The 22,138-nt window shown below is 47.2% G+C and overlaps 1 protein-coding gene across 1 annotated transcript in view; it reads right to left on the bottom strand.

The window, feature by feature from the left end:
* Positions 1–22,138, bottom strand: part of LOC137620654 (uncharacterized) — a 452,540-nt gene that overhangs the window by 387,192 nt on the left and 43,210 nt on the right. The window contains exons 3-4 of the mRNA XM_068350990.1: positions 21,042–21,224; positions 20,489–20,595 (exon numbers count right to left, since the gene is read on the bottom strand). Of these exons, the coding sequence (XP_068207091.1) occupies positions 20,489–20,595; positions 21,042–21,224 (290 nt within the window). The remainder of the gene's footprint in view (positions 1–20,488; positions 20,596–21,041; positions 21,225–22,138) is intronic.

Raw genomic sequence — 22,138 nt, 5'->3', positions numbered from 1 at the left:
CCTTCCGGAGGAAAGCCGGTTGGGTATCGGACATTACCCTTCCTCCTTCCCTCCTTATCTTTCTCTCTCCTATCATGGTGCTGGTCTACTACCGCCGCCGCCTGCCGGAGACTGCCGCCGGCACGCCAGGTGACTCCTTACTACATAGGACTTTCCTATCTCAGGATTACCTAAGACAACACCCTGCCGGCTGCCGGGGGCCGCTGCCCCTTGCCACCGCTAGCCGCCAGCACACCCGGTGACCTTCCTACTTCATAGGACTTACTGTCTGAGGACCAACTATGGCGTCAGCCTGCCGGCTGCCGAGGACTGCCACCCCTTGCCGCCGCTGCCGGCGACCGCCGCCCCTTGCCGCCGCCGCTGCCGCCGGCTTCTCAGACACCTTCCATCTTATGTACCCAGTTAGGTTCATCATCACCAGCACGGAGGCATCCACCCTGCCCGGCGGTCGCCCCTATAAGTGTTTCCTACCTCTCTGCTACTCAGTGTGCAGCCTTGATGGATTCACCCCACCGGACCAGGACTCCGGCTTGCCGCCGGCAACGCTCCGCGGATTCCAGGGACAAGCACCCCTTCCCCCTAGCTGCCGGCCCCGTACCGGCAGTCGACCTATACATCCATATAGCCAGACTGATCTTCTTTGCTGTTTCATACCCTGAAGACAGCATCTGAGCTGTATATATGTACCATACAATGTTTCCAGCATACTCTGTGCTTCTCAGTGCAGTCTCTTACTGGGACCTTCCCAAATATTGAGGGGTTTATCCTATTTCCCCTCCTTTATCTAAGTTCTGAATGATCTCAGACCTCTACCCTGCAGAAAATTCCTTTATAAGGAAGCCTAGTCTGGCTTCCCCATAGGGATACCATTCCCTCTCCTATAACCTCAGGTTCTAAGGAATTGCCAGCAGAAAAGGTCGCGGTACATGGATGGACGGAATTCACAAGTATGTGTCTTCCTACTTCTTTTCTAGCTCACCTATCCGGAGCTCACATAACACAATTCTAAGTTTAAGAATTAGTTGTTCCGTAACCGAAATACAAACCACGCTATTTACATTGGGTTTACCTTTTAGCGTAGCTGAAATGACAAGCCAATAGTTTTTAACGAGGGTTAATTACCCCCCCCCACTAGTTAGCGAGGGTAGGGGAAGGGATAACTTGCTACCCCTTCCCCACCCCCCCCACACACACACACAGGTGATTTGCTTCACTTCACTTTTGGCTCTGGCGATGAACAGACGTGTCTGTCCATCATCCTCGTTGACAGCCTTTAATCTTTTTTCTGCTTTTTCTTTCAGTTGTGTGTGTGTTAGAAGTTGACCACCTTTATTATTACTATGCGTACGTGCCCTGGAATTGCCGGCCGCCCTTGTGGTACCTTCATGTCGGCCACGGACACGGATCCTCACACCCTTTGCCCGCAGCGTCGAGGCCGATGGTGTGATCAGGAAAATATGTGTAGTGAGTGCAGGGAGTGGTCTGCCTCCCAGTGGGAGAGGTTTGGCCGCCTACGCATCAGCGTTCGCCAGCATTCGCCAGCGCACCAGCGTTTGCCAGCGCACCATCGATCGCCTGCTCACAATCGCTCTCCCTCGTGCTACAGTCTCCTGACCAACGTCGCCAGCGATCTTCGGAACGTCCTCACTCGCCCACGCGGCAACGCGTTCCCTCGCCATTGCGCCAACGCATTCGTTCACCGGCTCGCCCACGCGCTCGCTCGCCTGTGCGCCCTCGGGCCCACTCGCCTGCGCGCCCGCACGACCGCTCGCCTGCGCGCCCGCGCAACCGCTCGCCTGCACGCCCACTCGCCTGCGCGCCCGCGCGACCGTTCGCACCGAATTTCACAGCCAGTGACAGCAGCAGGAACGCGTGTTCCCAGACAGCGCTCTGGATCGCCTCCATTAAAACGCAGGACTGTTGTGCAGGACAGGGAAGGCACTGCAGAGAGGTCAGTGCGTCTTTCTTCCCCCTTTCCTTTTCAGGCAGGTCCAGTGGTGTCCACTCCGAAGGATCGCCCGATCCCTTTTCCTCCAGCGAGGATTTCACACTTTGTGTCCGTGGAACAACAGACTTGGTTTGGTCCTCTGATGCGGGCGTTAGTGAGGGTAATGAAGCCAGCACTCGCCGATCAGGGCAACAAACCACGGCTGCCTCACCTACGCTAAAGAGAAAGAGAGGAGTGGACTTCGTGGTGACTTCCCCCAGGGAGAAGTTGGTTCCTAGGAGGTCTGTCGGGAAGGCCCCTTCCCCTGCGCAAGCGTTTTCTCCTTCTCCCGTGGACGAGGCTTTTCCTTCCTCGGGTGAGTCCAGTGAAGTGATAGTCTTCCCCTCAGCACCAAGGGGGGAGCCATCTCTTCATGGAGGAGAATTGTCTCGTGCAGAAGGGGCTCTTCGAACCTCTTTGTTGGGATCCTGTATCCCTCCCAGGAGGGAACCCAAGGACTCCAAGACCATCCCGAAATCGTCTTCAAGGATTCGAGAAGGTCGCAAAGTGCACCATGCAGGCCACTTCGTGGTTGGGTATATGGCTAGGAACTCTGGGCATCCTATTGCGCTCCGAGGACTTGTCTAAGGAGACCAATAGGAAGGCCCTGGAGACCTCCTTACTCTTGGGCACCCGCTCCATCGAGTTCCTGGCGCACCAGGTCACCACCCTGTGGGCCAACTCGGTGTTGAAGCGGCGCGATGCGCTGACCGAGAGATTCCACCCGAAGGTCCCCACCGTGGATGTCTGTAGGCTCAGACATGCTTCCCTTCTTAGGGAGAATCTGTTCGAGCCACAGGATATGGAGCGAACGGCTGAGAGGTGGAGGAAATCTAGCACGGGCTCCCTCCTCCATAGGGCCCTTACAGCGCGGCCCCTATAAGCCTCCAGCTCCGCTGCAACAGCAGCCTCGTAAGGCTCCGAAGCAGGCACAGGCAGTTAACAAAGTGGTGTCTAAGCCCCAGCCCTTTCCAGCCAGGGTCAAGAGGGGCGGTAAGTCCTCCCGGGGATGCAAGACTCCTAGGGGTAGCGGCCGCGGCCGCAAACCCTAGGGGTGGCAGTCCCCCTGCGTGTCCACCTGTGGGGGGATGCCTTCAGCGTTGCGTCCGCAGGTGGCAGCAACACGGGGTGAATGCTTGGACGGTTTCAGCGATCGGCCAAGGCTATCGCATCCCGTTCATAACATCTCAACCTCCCCTGACAGCGAATCCAGTGTCGTTGAGCTCCTATGCCACGGGATCGGCAAAGGGGCTGGCCCTTCGGGCCGAAGTCGAGACCATACTCAAGGAGGGTGATCTCCAGGAGGTCATCGACGGCTCCCCAGGCTTCTTCAGTCGACTCTTTTCTTATAAAGGAGGCGTCTGGAGGCTGGAGACCTGTCATCGACCTCTCAGCTCTGAACAGGTTTGTCAAGGAAACCCGGTTCAGCATGGAGACAGCGGACACGGTCAGACTTGCGGTGAGACCACAAGACTTCATGTGCACATTGGATCTAAAGGACGCGTACTTCCAGATCCCAATCCATCCGTCTTCCAGGAAGTACTTGAGATTCTGCCTAGACAACAAGATCTACCAGTTCAAGGTGCTGTGTTTCGGTCTCTCCACAGCTCCTCAGGTGTTCACCAGAGTGTTCACCCTGATTTCATCTTGGGCGCACAGGAACGGCATTTGTCTCCTTCATTATCTGGAAGACTGGCTGATCCTAGCAGACTCGGAGTCGACCCTTCTTCGGCACCGAGACAGGTTTCTAGGTCTTTGCCAGGATCTGGGGATCGTGGTAAACCTCGAGAAGTCCTCTCTGCAGCCGTCCCAACGACTGGTTTATTTAGGCATGCTGATAGACACCAATCTCCACAAAGCCTTTCCATCAGACGACAGGATAGCAAGGCTGAGGAGGATGGCGGAACCTTTCCTCAGGCGAGAAGAGCTCCCCGCCCAGTCGTGGTTGCGTCTCTTAGGTTACCTGTCCTCCCTAGCTCGTCTGGTTCCAAACAGCCGCCTCATGATGAGATCCCTGCAGTGGCAGCTCAAGTTCCGGTGGAATCAAGGATCCGATTCCCCGGACATTCTGATCCCGATAGGATCTTTGGAACAGACGGACTTGCGGTGGTGGCTGGTCGATGAGAACCTGCGGAAGGGAGCGAGTCTTCTCATCCTTCCCCCGGAATTGACTCTGTTTTCGGACGCGTCAAAAGAAGGGTGGGGGGCGCACGTTCTGAACCAGAGGACCTCAGGCCTTTGGTCAGAATCAGAAAAGTGCCTGCACATCAACCTGCTAGAAATGAAGGCCATCTTTCTGGCTCTTCAACAGTTCCAACGGACCCTGGCATGTTACTCTGTGGTGGTGATGAGCGACAACACCACGGTAGTGGCTTATATCAACAAGCAGGGAGGCACTTTTTCGCAGCAGCTATCCCATCTTGCAGTAGAGATTCTGAGGTGGACCGAAGTCCACTCGATAACACTATCAGCTCGCTTCATTCCTGGCAAGAGGAATGTGCTCGCCGACAGTCTGAGCAGGGCTTCGCAGATAGTGAGTACCGAGTGGTCTTTGGATCCTCAGATAGCCAACAAAGTCCTGACTTTGTGGGGTTCCCCGACCGTGGAACTGTTCGCGACAGCGTTGAATTTCAAGCTGCCTCTGTACTGCTCCCCAGTCCCGGACCCCAAGGCACTCTGGCAAGATGCTTTCCAGCAACGGTGGGTCAACATCGACGTGTACGCCTTCCCACCGTTCTGTCTGATGAGAAGGGTGCTCAACAGGACCAGACTATCGGTCAACTGTTCGATGACTCTGGTAGCTTCGCTATGGCATCACGCGGAATGGTTCCCGGACCTTCTGCAGCTCCTGACGGAGCTCCCGAGGGAACTTCCTCCACGACACGAGCTTCTCAGACAACCCCACTCCAACGTCCCTCACAAGGCCGTGGCCTCGCTTCGGCTTCACGCCTGGAGACTATCCAGCGTCTCCTCACGGAGAGAGGCTTTTCGCAACAGGTTGCGGAGAGAATGTCTCGGCACCTGCGAAGGTCCTCTGAGGGAGTCTACCAGGCGAAGTGGAGAGTCTTTTGTGGTTGGTGTCGTGGGAGGGGTATCTCTCCACTCAATGACACTATTCCAGCAATAGTGGACTTCCTCATATATCTGCGGGAGGAAATGCGCCTTTCTGTCTCGGCAGTAAAAGGCTATCGCTCAGCCTTAAGCTTGGCCTTCAGACTGAAAGGCGTGGACATTTCTTCCTCGCTAGAACTCTCTCTACTCATACGTAGCTATGAGCTTACCTGCCCCCAGTCGGAAGTGAGACCTCCTCCTTGGAACGTGGTTCGGGTCCTCAGGGCTCTTAAGAGACCTCCCTTCGAACCATTACGCCAGGCCTCCGATCGCCACCTGTCTTGGAAGACGGCTTTCCTGCTCGCTTTGGCTTCGGCCAAGCCGGTTAGTGAACTTCATGGTCTCTCGTACGACATCGCCCATTCAAGTTGATGGGGGGAGGTTTGTCCCTGAGTTTGTGGCCAAGACTTAGAATCCTGGAGTGCCGGATCCTCGGTTCGACTCTTTCAGGATCGCGAGTCTCCGCTCTGTAACAAGCAACCCAGACCAGCTGCTACTATGTCCAGTGAGGTGTCCGAGGTACTACTTGAAGAGAACGGCTGCAGGCCGTCCTCAAGTGCGAGCATTGTTTGTGAGCACAGGCAGGACGAAGAGGAGGGTCACAAGGAACACCATCTCAGCTTGGATTCGAAGGGTTATCAACCATGCCTTGAATCCAGACCCTCCTCCGTCACGTTGCCCTAGGGCACACGATGTCAGGGGTGTTTCTACGTCACTGGCCTTCAAGAGAAACTTCTCTGTGACGCAGGTGCTTCAAGCTGGGGTCTGGAAGCGTCAAACGACCTTCACAGCCCACTACCTGCAGGACGTGACCCACAGGAGCCTCGATACATTTTCTATCGGCCCTGTGGTGGCTGCACAACAGCTGGTCTAACCTCAGGCTCCTTTATGGACAAGTAGCAGTAGGTTGAGGGCGTTGTTACCCGGTTTTAGTCTGCTTGAATGAAAGAGTATGTCTGACCCTTACTTCTTTCTTCATTCTCCCCTCTCTTGGGGAAGCAGCATCCTGGTCCTCAAATAGCTGACCTCGACCTCTGCAGGTAACCCATGTTTCCTTGTGCTCCTAGTATTAAGCTTAATACCATTGCGTCCCCCATACCCTGACGAGGTGGTATTGGGAACGTCCTATCCTAGATTCCTATCTAAAGGTCTCAAGGTCGACTTCATAGGACGAGTCACACCTTCCTGCACACACAACTTATGTAAGCCATTCGTTCCTGGCGATGCAAGGAACTTGTGAGGTGCAAGGGCTCCTCCTCTCAAGTGCTACTCACTGAAGGATGGAGTCCTCGGGCAAAGCCGAAGTCAGTAAGGCTGCGGACTTTCCACCCTTTCTAAGGGGTAAGTCACCCTCTGTAAATAGCGTGGTTTGTATTTCGGTTACGGAACAAATGACAAATTCGGAGATAATTTGTATTTTTCCTAACCATACAAACCTTAGCTATTTACACATATTTGCCCGCCAGCCCTGGCCCCCAAGTCAAGTCCTACCTCTAAGTGAAGTGAAGCAAATCACCGGTGTGGGGGGGGGAGGGGTAGCAAGCTATCCCTTCCCCTATCCCCGCTAGCTAGCGCGGGGGTAATTAACCCTCGTTAAAAATTATTGGCTCATCATTTCAGCTACGCTAAAAGGTAAACCCAATGTAAATAGCTAAGGTTTGTATGGTTAGGAAAAATACAAATTATCTCCGAATTTGTCATATTAAGGAATCTTAATTTAAGAGTAATGTAAGTCATGACTCTATTTCCATGTACTCATGTTCTCTTTCTTTTACAGGAGGAGTACGTGAAATGTGAAAGCCCCTTCTGCTCGGTCCGCCACCCGGACTTTTACGGGCACGGTGCGTGTCGGACTCACGCCCCCTGTACGGCAAAGAAGGGCAACCTCAAGTACTGGGATCCAATCTCCTGCCTAGTCTGCAAAGGCCTCCTTGACGAGGGGTTTGACAAACCCCCGTCCTTAGAAGCCAGGGACAATGCTCGAGAGAAACTGCGCAGGTGGGTGCGCGGTTTCCTGAAAAACGCTGCCGGGCCGTATCTCCCCAACGAGAAGATGCAGGCCATCCTTTTTCCGAAAGCGTCGGCAGATTCTGTGATCCCCCAGGATCAGATCCCAGTGGTTCAAGTGGTTGTAGAACCGGACATCGAGACTACGCTTAGCAAGTGTAGTCTAGACGAGGTGTTGAAGATGTCGAACGTGTCCGACGACACCGAGAGGACCCTCATGGGCGAGGATCCGGAGGAAGCAGAGGATCAGGTGGAATACCCTGATTCGGAGGACGAGGTCGCCCCTCCACCTCCGGCAGCTCCCATAGTGGTCGAGGAGCCAGTCCCATCTACCTCCACCACACCGCAGCCCTGCTGCCTGCCACCGAAGATGCCATCCGGGTATTGGTGGCCTTAATGGACGAGAAGTTTAGTAAGCATTCCGCCCAGATTACAAGCCGTTTCTTGGAATTGAGGCAACCGAAGAAGATCTCGGTTAAGGATCTTCCTTCCTGCTCGGAGTCTTACCCCTGGAGGTACACCGAGCATATGCCAATCCCAACTGGCAAGATATTCCTAAATGACAAGCTAGGGTCTATCCTCCTGGAAGAAGTGGAATTCTTCCCTAATTTCGAAGCTTACCCGGACTGTTACGTCCGACTTAAGACCAAACCGGCCTCCAAGGAGGAGACTGAGCCCAAAGAGGTGATCGTGTTCGATCACTCAAAGGCCCAAGCTTTACTAGCAGATTGCCTGAAGAGCCGCGGCTTTATCAATTCGAAAATGCCGGCTCTGAGCAAGAAGCACCCGTCCTTTCTTGCTCCCCCTTCCGCATCCTTCCCCTTTGTGGAAAAAGCCTTTCATGCGGTCATGAAGGCGGTGGAAGAAGGAAAACCCTGTCTTACCCTGGAGGAGTGTAGGCCACTCTCCCTCGCCCTTCCCCCCGACGAAAAGTTCTGGAAAGATATCCAGTACATCTTCACGGTTGGGAAGCTGGACCCTGACGTAGCTGGACGTCAGTTTAACGAGGACCTCCCGAAATTGAATGACCACCTTCTTCGTCGGGAGCAAGAGACCAAGGAGAGACTGGCTGCCTCCCTGTCTGCCAGATTCAGCTCGAGGTCATGGCTGGGGACGTTAAGAGTCCCAGACCTCTATATGGTTCTTGCAAAAACCCACCTAGTGACTGTGATGAAGGACCTGTACAGCTTCATCAGGTCCAGAAGAACCTGCAGAGTGTTCGTGTTTGCCAATGCGGCAGTGAAACACAAACCCCGGAAACTCATCTCCTCCAACATCTGGGGTAAGCATTTCTTTCCCTCTAACTTGGTGAAAGAGATCCTCAACAAGGCCGCCTCTGATAATCGGAACCTTCTCAACAAATGGGGCAGGTCGCGAAAGAAGAAATCCTCCCAGGACGAAGGCCCTCAGCCTAAGAGGAAATCCTCCAAATCCTCCAAACCAAGACCCCAGCAGCGTCAACAAAAATGCCAGTTTCCGGCTCCCGCTACTCCCCAAGTGGTCACTCAACCGCAACAGATCTTTCAGTTGGTCTCCCAACCGGTAGTGTCACAATCACCGGCCTTTACCCCAGCCTACGAGCGTCAGTCAACAACCTTTCGTCACAAAGGTAGATGCTCAGGCAGAGACTCCTCGCGCCACCCCTCCAGGGGCAGAGGAGGAAAGGGAGTTAGCGGCCGAGGTGGCAAGTCCTCGGGAAACCAAAAGCAATGAAGTGCTTCCGGTGGGAGGAAGACTCCACCTCTTTCAGGATCGCTGGACCTTCGATCCTTGGGCACACAGCATCATCAAGAAGGGACTAGGTTGGAGCTGGACACAACCACTTCCAACCTTCCACCAATTCTTCCAGCCATCAACCCCTCTCTTGGAAGAACATGTCCTAGAACTCTTGAACAAGAAGGTGATCAAGACGGTAAAGTCCACCAGGTTCCAGGGAAGACTGTTTTGTGTTCCCAAGAAGGACTCAGACAAACTCAAGAGTCATTCTAGACTTGTCCTCCCTCAACAAGTTCATTTTGAACAACAAATTCAAGATGCTGACTCTTCAACAAATAAGAGCCCTACTGCCTCGCAAGGCCTACACGGTCTCAATAGACCTGGCGGATGCCTACTGGCACATCCCAATGAACCACCACGCTTCCTCCTACCTAGGATTCCGGCTCAATCGAAGAAGCTACGCCTTCAGAGCCATGCCCTTCGGGCTCAACATGGCTCCGAGAATCTTCACCAAGCTAGCAGACACGATCGTCCACCAGCTACGCCTTCAGGGCGTCCAAGTGATGGCCTACCTCGACGACTGGCTAGTCTGGTTGACTTCACCAGAAAGGTGTTTGACAGCTTGCAGCAAAGTAACCCAATTCCTGGAACATCTGGGTTTCAAGATAAACACCAAGAAGTCTCACCTCGCTCCAGCTCAGAAGTTCCAATGGTTAGGAATTCATTGGGATCTTCAGTCACACCGGCTTTCTATTCCATTAAAGAAATAGCAGGGTCTGTCAGAAGACTTCTCAAATCTCAAGACGACAGCAAGAGCAAGTTCTCGGCTCACTACTGTTCGCCTCAGTGACAAACCCAGTGCTACGAGCACAGCTAAAGGATGCATTAGGAGTCTGGATACGAAACGCATCCGTCGCTCGAAGAGACCTCAAGAGACCCCTACCAAACAGTCTTTGCTCTTTGCTCAGCCCGTGGTCAGAAGCAAGGACCTTAAAAAGATCCATCCCCCTCCAACCTCCACCTCCATCGCTCAACATCCACACAAACGCTTCTTTGGAGGGTTGGGGGGGCCACTCCCACCAACGACAAGTTCAAGGAACATGGTATCCCCTATTCAAGACGTTTCACATCAACATCTTGGAGGCCATGGCGGTTCTTCTCACCCAGAAGAAATTATCCCCGCGTCCTTCGATACACATCCGTCTAACTCTGGACAGCTCGGTGGTAGTCAGATGTCTCAATCGTCAGGGCTCGAGATCACCCCCATTTAAATCAGGTGTTATTACCCATCTTCCACCTAGCGGACAGGAAGAAGTGGCACCTGTCTGCAGTTCACCTACAAGGATTTCGCAACGTGACGGCGGACGCTCTATCGAGGACAAACCCCAGAGTCGGAATGGTCCCTAGACGCAAGATCATTCTCCTTCATCTCTCGTCAAGTCCCGGAACTACAGATTGACCTCTTCGCGACGAGCGACAACAAGCAACTTCCTCAATATGTGGCCCCTTACGAGGACCCTAAAGCAGAAGTAGTGGACGCCATGTCCCTGGACTGGAACAGATGGTCCAAGATTTACCTGTTCCCCCCACCCAACCTTCTGCTGAAAGTCCTCTCCAAACTGAGAACCTTCAAAGGGACAGCAGGCCTAGTGCCTTCCAAGTGGCCCCAGAGCAACTGGTTCCCACTAGTCCTGGAGCTACAGCAAAAGCTGATCCATCTGCCGGGCCCAGTTCTCTCCCAACAGGTGCAGAAGTCGACTGTCTTCGCTTCATCAAAGAAAGTCAAGGATCTTCATCTCATGATTTTCTCTCCCTAGCCGTGAGGAAAAGGTTTGGGATCTCGAAGAAAAGTTTAGACTTCCTAGAGGAATATAAAACAAAGTCTACCAGAAAACAATATGAATCATCCTGGAAGAAGTGGATATCCTTCGTCAAGGCAAAAAATCCTACGGAAATCTCCATAGATTTTTGCATGTCCTTCTTTATTCACCTTCATGGGCAAGGCTTGGCAGCCAACACGATTTCCACTTGCAAATCGGCCTTGACCAGACCACTTCTATATGCCTTCCAAATAGATTTATCCAACGAGATCTTTAATAAACTACCGAAGGCGTGTGCTAGACTCCGTCCAGCACTTCCACCGAAACCCATCACCTGGTCCCTGGATAAGGTGCTTCATTTTGCCTCTAGCCTGGACAATGATTCCTGTCCTCTGAAGGACTTGACTCAGAAAGTAATCTTACTTTTTTCTCTCGCCTCGGGAGCCCGAGTCAGTGAAATACAGTAGTGGCATTATCAAGAGAAGAGGGCCAGATACAGTTCGCCGACACGGGGGAACTTATCCTCTTCCCCAACCCCATGTTTCTCGCTAAAAATGAACTTCCCACCAAAAGATGGGACCCTTGGAGAATCTGCCCCCTGAAGGAAGATGTCTCTCTATGCCCAGTGGAGAGTCTTAAGGTCTATCTTTGAAGAACTTCTGACTTTGGTGGAGGACAGATTTTCAAAGGAGAAACGTCGGGCAGCGACCTGTCACAAAACAACTTAAAGCGAAAATCACCTACTTTATTCGCAGAGCGGACCCTGACAGTACACCCGCAGGTCACGATCCCAGGAAAGTCGCCTCTTCCCTAAATTTCTTCCAAGGAATGGACTTCGAAAGCCTCACATCCTTCACAGGCTGGAAATCCCCTAGAGTGTTTTTCAAACACTATTCGAAGCAGGTGCAAGAAGTTAAGCGATTCGTGGTGGCAGCAGGTAGCCTGATGAAACCTGCTGTTTAGTGTTGCGTAGGACAGTGAGTTTTTTCGGGACTTTAACTCAAACGGGTGCCTGTGTTGACCCTAGTGCGATACATAGTGATTTCAAGGGACACTTAGTGTCACTAATGGACTGTCCTTTACCAAGGTGAAACGACATAGATTCTTACACGTGTGCCACCTGTTCTCGAACAAAAAGTGTATCTTGACTTAAAAGACTGACGTTCCTCGGGAACTAGTGATTACAGAAATGATTGTTTCCCTTTCAGATTCTGCATCACCATCTTTTACCATATCTATGTCTATTATTGTATTTTATCATTATACACAAATTTTCATATTTCCATGCAAATTTCAAATCAAATATTTATTTTATTTACAACATGCGTCTCTTTCGCTCCTAATTTTACATGAAAATATATTGTTGTTCACGTTTTACTGAACCTATTCTAGAGTTATTATGATTAGTATACCTACTATCTCTTATGTACTCACCTAATGGTATAAATTTGTTCCTACACAAATATTTACCCTTCTGATCTGTCTTGAGACCGGCACGATTTCTTATCCAGGCGAGTCTTTCTTCGTCAGATTACTGCGAGATGTTCCTCTTGTCCTACTAGGACCTTCCTCGCCAGGGGAGCGGGACGCCAGGTCATTTAACGGAGATGTCACGGTCTCTTTGGTCACCAGACCACGGAATGTTTATTCGGAGCACCAGGCACTTGAATTGGGAACAAATCCTCGATACATTAATTCTCTAGTACACTTCCATCAGGACGACATGACTTGAGCCCAAAAATCGGATTTTGAGCGAAGCGAAAAATTTATTTTTGGGTGAGATGGGCATGTCATCCTGATGGACCCGCCCAACTGTTCCAGTTGAGCCTGCTAGGCCCCTCCCTGCTGTATTGTATCGTGGAGGCTGGTTATAGCTAGAACGGAATGAAGTGGGCAGACGTGACGTCACGCAAGTATGGCGCCGGTTTGTTTACGTTGCGAGTATCGTAACACTGACGAAGGGAAGGTAACTTTGGAACGGCACCTCAGTTACTTCCCACATTCCCTTGTCACATTCCCCCCTCAAAGCATAAACGCTAGGTGGGGTGCATATAGCCATGTGACATGTTAATGCATGCGTCCCCTGTTGATATACGATATTCTAAAGGGATAACCCTTAGAATACTCGCTCCAGAAGTTAAAATTCTGTGAAAACGTTTAGTTTAATTCTCTGGGAATATTTTAGTAGTTATATATATCCAAAGGAAGCTACTGAAGGAACCTTCCATCAAGACGACATGGCCATCTCACCCAAAAATAGATTTTTCGCTTCGCTCAAAATCCGTTTTTTATCATTACAAGCTAGGCTATAACCCTAGTTAGAAAAGCAAGAAGCTATAAGCCCAAAGGCTCCAACAGGTAAATACAGCCCAATGGCTACTACAGGGAAAAATAGCCCAGTGAGGAAAGGAAACAAGGAAATAAACTATACGAGAAGAATAAACAATCATAATAAAATATTTCAAAAAGAGTAAAAACATTAATTAGATCCTTTACATATAAACTATAAAAACTTCAAAAAACAAGAAGAAAAATTAGATAGCACAGTATGCCTGAGTGTAACCCCATAAGAGAGAACTCTAATCCAAGACAGCGAAGGGCCATGATACAGAGGCTATGACACTACCCAAGAATAGAGAACAATCGTTTGATTTTGGAGTGTACTTCTCCTAGTAGAGCTGCTTACCATAGCTAAAGAGTCTCTTTTACCCTTACCAAGAGAAAAGAGAAGACAAATTGTTTGGTAGGCTAATCTCAGTGTTATCACGTGTATGAGGACAGAGGAGAATGTGGAAAGAATATGCCAGACTATTCGGTGTATGTGTAGGCAAAGACAAAATGGGCTGTAACCAGAGAGAGGGGTCCAATGTAGTACTGTCTAGTCAGTCAAAGGACCCAATAACTCTCGAGCTATAGTATCTTAACAGGTGGCTTGTGCAATACAAAACAATAATACGGTATTTCAACTCCTCTATCAATTTTGTGGCCTGTATTAATATTCATTTATTCCTCCTCTTTAATAGAATTCTCCAGGACATCCATTTTTACATCGTCCTCCTGATTTATTAATTTCTGTAGTTTTGTTTTCAAACAAAATGTCACTTAGATGTTGATACATTTTATAAAATATCAATTGCCCTTCTTGAACTTCGAGTAAATTTTACGTAGCATTTGGTAGGCTTACCATTCATGCATATCTGTCATGAACTGCGTAAAAGACCAAAATTGATTGATTTGTCCTAAAAGTGACTGTCAAAACAATAAAAAGCACAAGCTAAGCAGCAAGAAAAATACTCAACAAATTACGTTTCGTGTAGAGGTAATATTCGTCGAGGTAGGCTAGAGATTAAACCAAGGTGGCATGGTTTAACAGCACATCATATAACAACAATATCATACATTTTTCTTTCTCCCATGTATTCCTTCCATAACTACAATATGAACTCCCTGGTTGTAAGATTCTAATCTAATTTTCTCTGCTCTCCGGGGGAATAATTTTAAATGAGCAATGCTGCTTCTGGATTTACAGCACACTGTAAGATTACTCTGAAATCAGCATCATTTTCAACAAGAACTGAAGTTCCTTTGATTTCCCTGTCATTGCAATATAGGACTCGGTATCATAGCGTATGTACACCCAGAAGCGGCTCTACCCTTCCCCTGATAAGTAATTGTGGTACTCAAAATGAGAATGCAAAGGCAAGAAATTTGCAGCTCCCATTGCCATGGTTACTTCAATTGTTTGAAAAATATATAATTTAAATAGGGTAACATAGGATCAAGAATATTTTTGTTTCCTCACAAATTAACAATATTTTTTTTACATATACACTCAAAGGAAGACTTATTGTGAGGAACTCTGGAATAAAGACCATTACATATTAGTCCTAGCCTGCAGTTTGCTCAATTGGGATATCATTAAAAGATTGTTGTAAATCAACTTTGAAATCATATAGTGTCGGCTAATTTTGTGAAAGCACCTTTATCAAGGTTTTTGAAGTTGTAACTTTAGCATAGACCTAAGTAACTAGTTTGTTAAACCTGTCGAGTTTATATAAAAAAAGAGATTTTGACGAAGGAAAAATCTATTTCTGGGGAGAGACCTGTGACGCCCGGTGTAAAGGGTCCTTCTTTACACTTTTCTGATATAAACCTTCCAAATATACCAGAGAGAGATAAAAGCATGGAATGCAGAGGTTACTACCCTCGCGCAAGCACCTTGTGGGTGTCGTGTATAAAGCAGGGGCGTGTGAAAACTACTATTCACAGGCTGTCTTCCATTTAGATAATTCCTTCATCAAAGGGAAGGGCCGTAACAGAGGCCCTAGATACCACACTTGAACCACGCCACCGACGCCTAAGACGAGCGCCCTCTAGGACATCCTTCTGCAAGAACATATGGCTTGGAAAGGAAAGGGTGGGACCATACAAAATAACAGGGAAGGGTTTCACCGGGCGTCACAGGTCTCTCCCCAGAAATAGATTTTTCCTTCGTCAAAATCCCTTTTCTGGGTCGACCTGTGACGCCCGGTGAAAATGTACCAGAGAATGCCTTCCAAGCCCAATAAAGTAATAACATAATGAGGAGAATACAAACACCATGTAACCAAATAATATATAATAATGTAAGTAATCATAAAATTACAAACTAGCCAAAGGACATACTGTAGTGAACGTAAGGCTAAATAAATATGAAGACAAGGAATCATCCGAGTGTCCAAATGCAAAAAAGCATCAAATCTTACATGTCTAAGCATATCTAAACATTAAAGTAACGGTAAATACAATAACAGTTAAACCATAGGAATTAAACATGGTAATAATCTTAGGGCTAACGAACCACCCAGGAGAGTGGCGACGTGGTGTGAGTGGCAGGTAGGAGGGAGAAGAGAAGAGATGGAAGAAAGGAAGAACAAGAGAGATAAGACTCCCCGCTGCAACCGTTGGGTATTTAAGGGCCTGTAAGTTCTTTAGATAGTGGCGTTTGAAAACCATAGGAGATTTCAAACCCGTATATTTTTTAAGGTCATCAAAATCCATGTTCTGGAAGTAATTGATGGAGGTAGCTACTGACCGGATATCATGAGCATGGGGAAATGATTCCGAATTAGCATGTTTAATGAAGTAGAGGATTTGTTGTCTGATACCTTGAATGGAAATAGTACCTCCTTATTCCCTGATAAACAAGGGGCCAGACGAGCGGGTGGCAGTTCTAGCTAAAAAGGCCCTGAGAGTAGTGACTGGACACAGAGAAGTATCCTTGGGAAGAGGAATAATCTTCCAAGGGGACTACCTATTTTGTGGATCCTCATTTTTAGCTAGGAAAGCTCTGTCTGGAGAAAGAAGTGCTTCGCCTGAAAGGAGGAAATCTATGTTTTCTGAGTTTCATGAGAGAGCTGCTAGTTCTGAGATTCTAGCACCTGAGGCCAAAGCCGTTAGAAATAAAGTCTTTCTAAGAAGAGTGATATAGGAGCAGGATTCATTGTCCGTGTCTGACGCAAGTTTAAGGACATCGTTCAGAGACCAAGAGACCTTTTGTGGACAAACCGAAGGTCGAACCCTAGCACACGCTTTTGGAATAGATGAGAAATAGGAATCAGCTAGGTTAATGTTAAACCCAACGAGAGAAAGATTTTCTTCAAAGCTGACTTGGTGGTGGTTATAGTGCTAGCTGCTAGGCCTTTGTCAAATAGGAACCTAAAGAAAGAGATGGCTAAATTCGGAGTTATACGAGTATGGTATGAATTCTTTAGGAAATCTGCTAGTTTCTTAACGGCCGAATCATATTGACCAATTGTCGAGTCCCTTTTGTCTGATTCTATGAAGAGGACGTTTTCCATGTCAATGTTTGCGTCTCTATGAGCTGCAAACTTCATGAAGTCCACAAAGTTAGGGTTTTGGCTATCCTTGAGGAATCTGACACAGTCTGAGTTTTGGAACGGGATCCGGATGGGACGGAGTTTCCACTCGAGGAGGAGAGGAAACCAACTGCTCTTTGGCCAGAGAGGTGCTACTAAAGTCAATGCCCCTCGGAAGGAGCGTAGTTTGTGTAAAACTTTCATTAGAAGATTCACTGGAGGGAATAGGTAAATCATCTTCCAACGGTTCCAATTCAAGGTTAATGCGTCCATGGCATAAGCCTGAGGGTTCAGGTTTGAGGTCACATAACAAGGAAGTTTGTGATTCAGCTGAGTTGCGAATAGATCTACCTGGAGGCCCGGAACCAGCCTGAGTATCCACCAGAATGAATTTATGTCTAGAGACCATTCTGATTCCAGTGGTTTCGTCCTGGATAGTGAGTCCGCTATCACATTCTGGACTCCCGCTAGGTGAGTTGCTGACATGAACCAGTTCTTTTCTGTTGCCAAGGCGAAGATAGTGACCAGGACCTGATTCAGGTTGGGCGACTTGGATCCTCCTCTGTTGACGCAGTGTACTATGGCTGTGCTGTCTGACACTACTCTGATGTGGGTCGACCTCGGAGGAGAGAGTCTCTTCAGGGTCAAGAACACTGCCATGGCTTCGAGAACATTGATATGGAACTGTTTCATGGCGGGTGACCAAGAATCCTGAAACATCTGATGTTCGGAGTAACCCCCCCATCCACTCAGAGACGCGTCTGTATGAACTGTCACTTGTGGAGGTGGGAATTGTAGAGGAACCGATTTGGAGAGGTTCCTCGGTTCGGACCATGGGCGTAGTCTCATTTTCAAGACAGAGGGGATCTTCGAGATCTTGTCTCTTAAAGGTACTGTAGCTCTCTTTCTCCAAACTCGATTGATGTCTTTGAGTTTGGCTTTTAATAGGAGATCTGTTACTGAAGCGAATTGGAGAAGGCCGAGGATTCTTTCTAAGGCTCTTCTGGACAACTGTTTGTGTTTGAGAAAATTCTTGATCTTGGCAGCTATTTCCCTTACCTTTTTGGAAGGAAGGGATAGCTTGCGCTTTGAAAGGTCCCACTGAATGCGTAACCATTCGAAGAGGCATGATGGTTGCAGGCGGGACTTTTGGAGATTGACCTGAAATCCCAGGTTGGCGAGAAATCGAAGTACTTTCGTCGTAGCTATGTTGCATTCCTGGGTCGACCGGGCCCAAATGAGCCAATTGTCCAGATAAGCTATGATCTGTATCCCTTGGTTCCTGAGTTGTTCTAGCACTGTCTCTCCCAGTTTCGTGAATATCCTGGGGGCAATGCTGAGACCAAAGGGCATGACTTTGAACGCAAAGGCTTTCCTGCCAAGGCGGAAGCCTAGGTAAGGAGAGAAGTTTCGAGCTATTGGCACATGATAATAGGCGTCGGTAAGATCGATAGAGGTGGTGACGGCCCCACGGGGAAGTAAGGTCCGTACCTGAGAGATGGTCAACATTCGGAACTTGTCGCAGAGATTGTAAGAGTTTAGTTTTGAAAAGTCTAGGACCACTCTCAATGCCGACGAGTCTATCTTCGGAACTGTAAACAGGAAGCCTTGGAACTTCAGTGATCGAACCCTTTTGATTGCTTTCTTCTTGAGTAACTCTGTGGTGTACTCTTTCAGGATGGGAGTGGGTTTCTGGAAAAAGGTCACTGGTGGAGGTGGAGAACCCTGTGACCATTTCCAGCCCAAACGTTTGGAGATTATGCTGTGAGCCCATGGACTGAAGGTCCAATGGTCTCGAAAGTGGTAAAGTCTCACCCCTACTGGGACCACATCATTGCGAGGGAGTGAATCTAGGTCCCTTCCCTCCCCGAGCACCCCTTGTCCTAGGCCCGCCTCGTTGGCGGAACTGTCCTCTACCCCTGTAGCTTCCTCTCTGGTGTCCACGAAAGGAACCTGAGGATTCGTAGCTAGGGTTGTATGCAAGAGAGGGTATCCAAAAAGGGTTGAGTTGTGTACCAGGGGGAGCAGTGAGGTAGACCACCTGTTGAGGGGGATTTGGTTGCTGAGACGTCGAAGCAGAGGGAGACTGTGATGACGAGTGGGTAACTGTCGATTGATGGTAGTGACCCCGCTTCGTCTTGTAAGGGGTAAATCTCTGCTTCTTCTTGAAGAAAGCTTGTTTTTGGGCTTTGACCTTCCTTTTGGCAGTGAGGCCCCACCTTACTTGCAAATTTTGGTTTGCTCTCGCAGCGTCCTGAAGAACTTTGTTCACCTCCTCCTGAGGAAAGAGGGTTTTACCCCAGCAGGAGGAAGCTATCAGCCTGTTCGGTTCATGTCTGATAGAGGCCTCAGACAGAACGTATTTCCTGCAACTAACCCGAGCCGACCAGAAATCATGTAGGTCGACTTGGTAGGACAGAGACAGGTAACCACATAATAAAATAAAACGGAAATATCATAATCACGTAGAGGGAGAGGGGGGATGGATAACACGTGATCGTATAAAACGGAAAACGGGAAATCCACCTCTATTACTCGAAATTAAGAAAGAAAACGAGAGAAAGGGTAACTCATGACTGTAGCAACAGAAAACGAGAACTCCATGCTCACGCTCTCGTGGTTACACTATAAAGAACCAAAAGCACACTATAATATGATATAAGTATAATAATAAAAGTGTAAGGTCTATCAAGACCAAGAACGAAGAATAATGACGGCATAACAAAATAAATATAAAGATATAGTCTATTAACGAACGCCTTCCGAGGCGGATACTTAAACTATAATAAAGCCAAGGACGCTATTCTTCGTTCGTCCAAATTGGACTTGCTAGCAAAAAATACCATAGTAAAACAATTATAATAATAATGATAATAATAATGGTTCAAAAATCGTAAGTGACTTAACCTAGAACCTAGATGACAGAGCACCAAATGGGCAAGATTAACGTGAAATTCCAGCGAGGCAAATCAAAACAACAATGGCTGCCGACGCCGAGGAAGGCCAAGCCCATCTATAATTAAAAACCACACTACTGGAAAGAGAACAACTGCCCGGTACTGTAAAAAGCTGTCAAAACAAACTATGGTACTTAACATTGGTAAAGGTGAAGTAGTAGCTTCAGTCATGATGAATTAAATCCAGAAACGGGAAAAACACCAAGAGCACAAAAAAATAAGACCAAGCGGGCAAGTCCAAAACAGAAGGATGTACTAGAGGGCGCTCGTGTTAGGCGTCGGTGGCGTGGTTCAAGTGTGGTATCTAGGGCCTCTGTTACGGTCCTTCCCTTTGATGAAGGAATTATCTAACTGGAAGACAGCCTGTGAATAGTGGTTTTCACACGCCCCTGCTTTATACACGACACCCACCAGGTGCTCGCGCGAGGGTAGTAACCTCTGCATTCCATGCTTTTATCTTTCTTTGGTATATTTGGAAGGTTTATATCAGAAAAGTGTAAAGAAGGACCCTTTTCATCGGGCGTCACAGGTCGACCCAGAAATCTATCTACTGTATACTGTATATAACAGTACATTGATAGGAAGCATAAGGAGTTTTCCCTATGTGGTGATCATGTTTAGTACTTTAACTTTAGGCTATATACATTCAAAAAATTATTTTCATACATTTCATGAAATAAGATATCTGAAAATTTTATCTCAAGTAATATTAAACTTTAAAAAAATGTAGAGTATGCGCTAAATAACGCTTTTACCAAGCAGCAAATTTTAATTGATTCTATTTTTAACTATATCACCTGAAATAATAACAGCATCATTGCAATTCAACTTTGTTTTACATGCTCCAAATCGAGACAATACACCATCGACAATCATTAAGAAATTAACCCATTGCAAATAGTTTTTGAAGGTAAATTAATTAATACGAACGACATGTAGTCTTGTATCAATTCATTTATACGAGGTCCACCAATGCAAGTATGTGAAAGGAGAAACAGTGCCATAACATTGGAAAAATAATGTTTATCTTACCTCCAAGATTCCATCCCTCCAATCCCCACTCCACGCAATATTGGCAATATTTGCTAATGAAATCTCTTTTTCAGCCATAAATGAGCAATCCCGGGGTAGGTCTCCCGCTGCATTTTTTTTAAGAGATAAATGTTCAGATTAGTAACACTTTACTATAAATTTTAGGTATATTACTTTTCTCTCAATAAAACCTTCAAAATGGTTTGGTCTATAACTTTGTTCTTTAGTCAGGCTATGATTTCGAGGATGATAGAATTGTTGTAAGAATATTCTTTGCCAAGAACACTGCTACATTGAGAAATATGTCTAGCACATAATCATTGCCTTCGTGATATAAATGGAAACTGATCTAGTTGCTTAGTTAATCATTTACTGGAATTTTTGGTTGCTTTGGACGGCAGTCCCCTTATAATTTGTCATTCAATAAAACAAATGTTACAGTTACATAATTTAGTAACATTATACACTACATTAAGAGCCCTTACTGGCAGTGATGCCAGCCTTAACACCAAAGAATTGATCTCCAAATCAAAATTCTATTAAGTTTACTTACTATCAGAACAAACGTCGAATGGTGGAATCCATGTTCCGTTAATACACTGTGCTATTTGAAAAGGGGCTTGTGAAAGCCAACTCTCTCCGTTGGGACAAAATAAACGTTTCACAGCTGAATCGGCTGTGGCTTCCATTACAGTACCAGGCGGTGGGATAAAAGAACTGCAGTTTTCACCAAGACCTATGAAAGAAAAAGTGAATCTACAGATGGATGCAAAAGTTATTATACCAAACTTATATACAGGTGCTTTCAAACTAGATATTCATCGTTCTCTTTTATGGATTTTACTAATTAAAAAGCGCAAATCTGTAGATTTTGTAAACCTTTTAAAATTCAATTAGTTATAAAATATAATACTAGAATGCATATAAACTATCAAAATATCCTAGATTATACTGTTTAAAAATTTATGTCAATTTTTGCACTGTGGACAATCGTAATCCAACAGACAAGAACATTCACATTAATTATGATTGGCAGGGCCATGGAAAGAGGTATAAAAATAAGGAAATGGGGAACTCAAAAATATAAGTAATACCTAATCAGTAGTGCTGATTACCCTAAAATAAACATCTAAATCCAATTTGTCTACTTTCATCAGCATCAGGAGTTTAAGGCAGAAGTTAAAAGGCGCTAACAAAATGGTAAAGAAGTCCAGTGTAAGAGCGAATGGATGCAGCAATATGCTCCTGATATCTAAAAAACTAAATTGAAATTGGAATGCCAATGGTTAGGAGACATGGAACTATAACTGTGCCAGATATTATAGAGTATATGAAATAGCTCCTTAAGTACAAGGAACTTTAAGAAAACCATAGCGCAAATTCAATTAAGTGATAGTAAGCTAAACCTGACAAAAAGGAAGATAGGAAAGCACTAGCATAAAATCTAGTCTGAAACTGATAAACAAAAATCTGTAATAACCAAGTAATCTTGTGATTCCCTAACAAGGGGCAGTAGGCTGTATCTTCCAACAGAACAGAAAACGCCACATGGATATATTAATTTCGAACTCTGTCAGCCTTCAACGAAGCCAAGAAAGAATAATTTAGGGTGCTCATAATAGTTTTTCCTGGAATCCCGTGGTAGGACAG

The sequence above is a fragment of the Palaemon carinicauda genome, chromosome 27 (assembly GCF_036898095.1).
Source record: "Palaemon carinicauda isolate YSFRI2023 chromosome 27, ASM3689809v2, whole genome shotgun sequence".
In the NCBI taxonomy this organism is placed as follows: domain Eukaryota; kingdom Metazoa; phylum Arthropoda; class Malacostraca; order Decapoda; family Palaemonidae; genus Palaemon; species Palaemon carinicauda.
The sequence above is the reverse complement of the archived record's forward strand: the minus strand, read 5'-3'. Positions and strand labels throughout refer to the sequence as shown.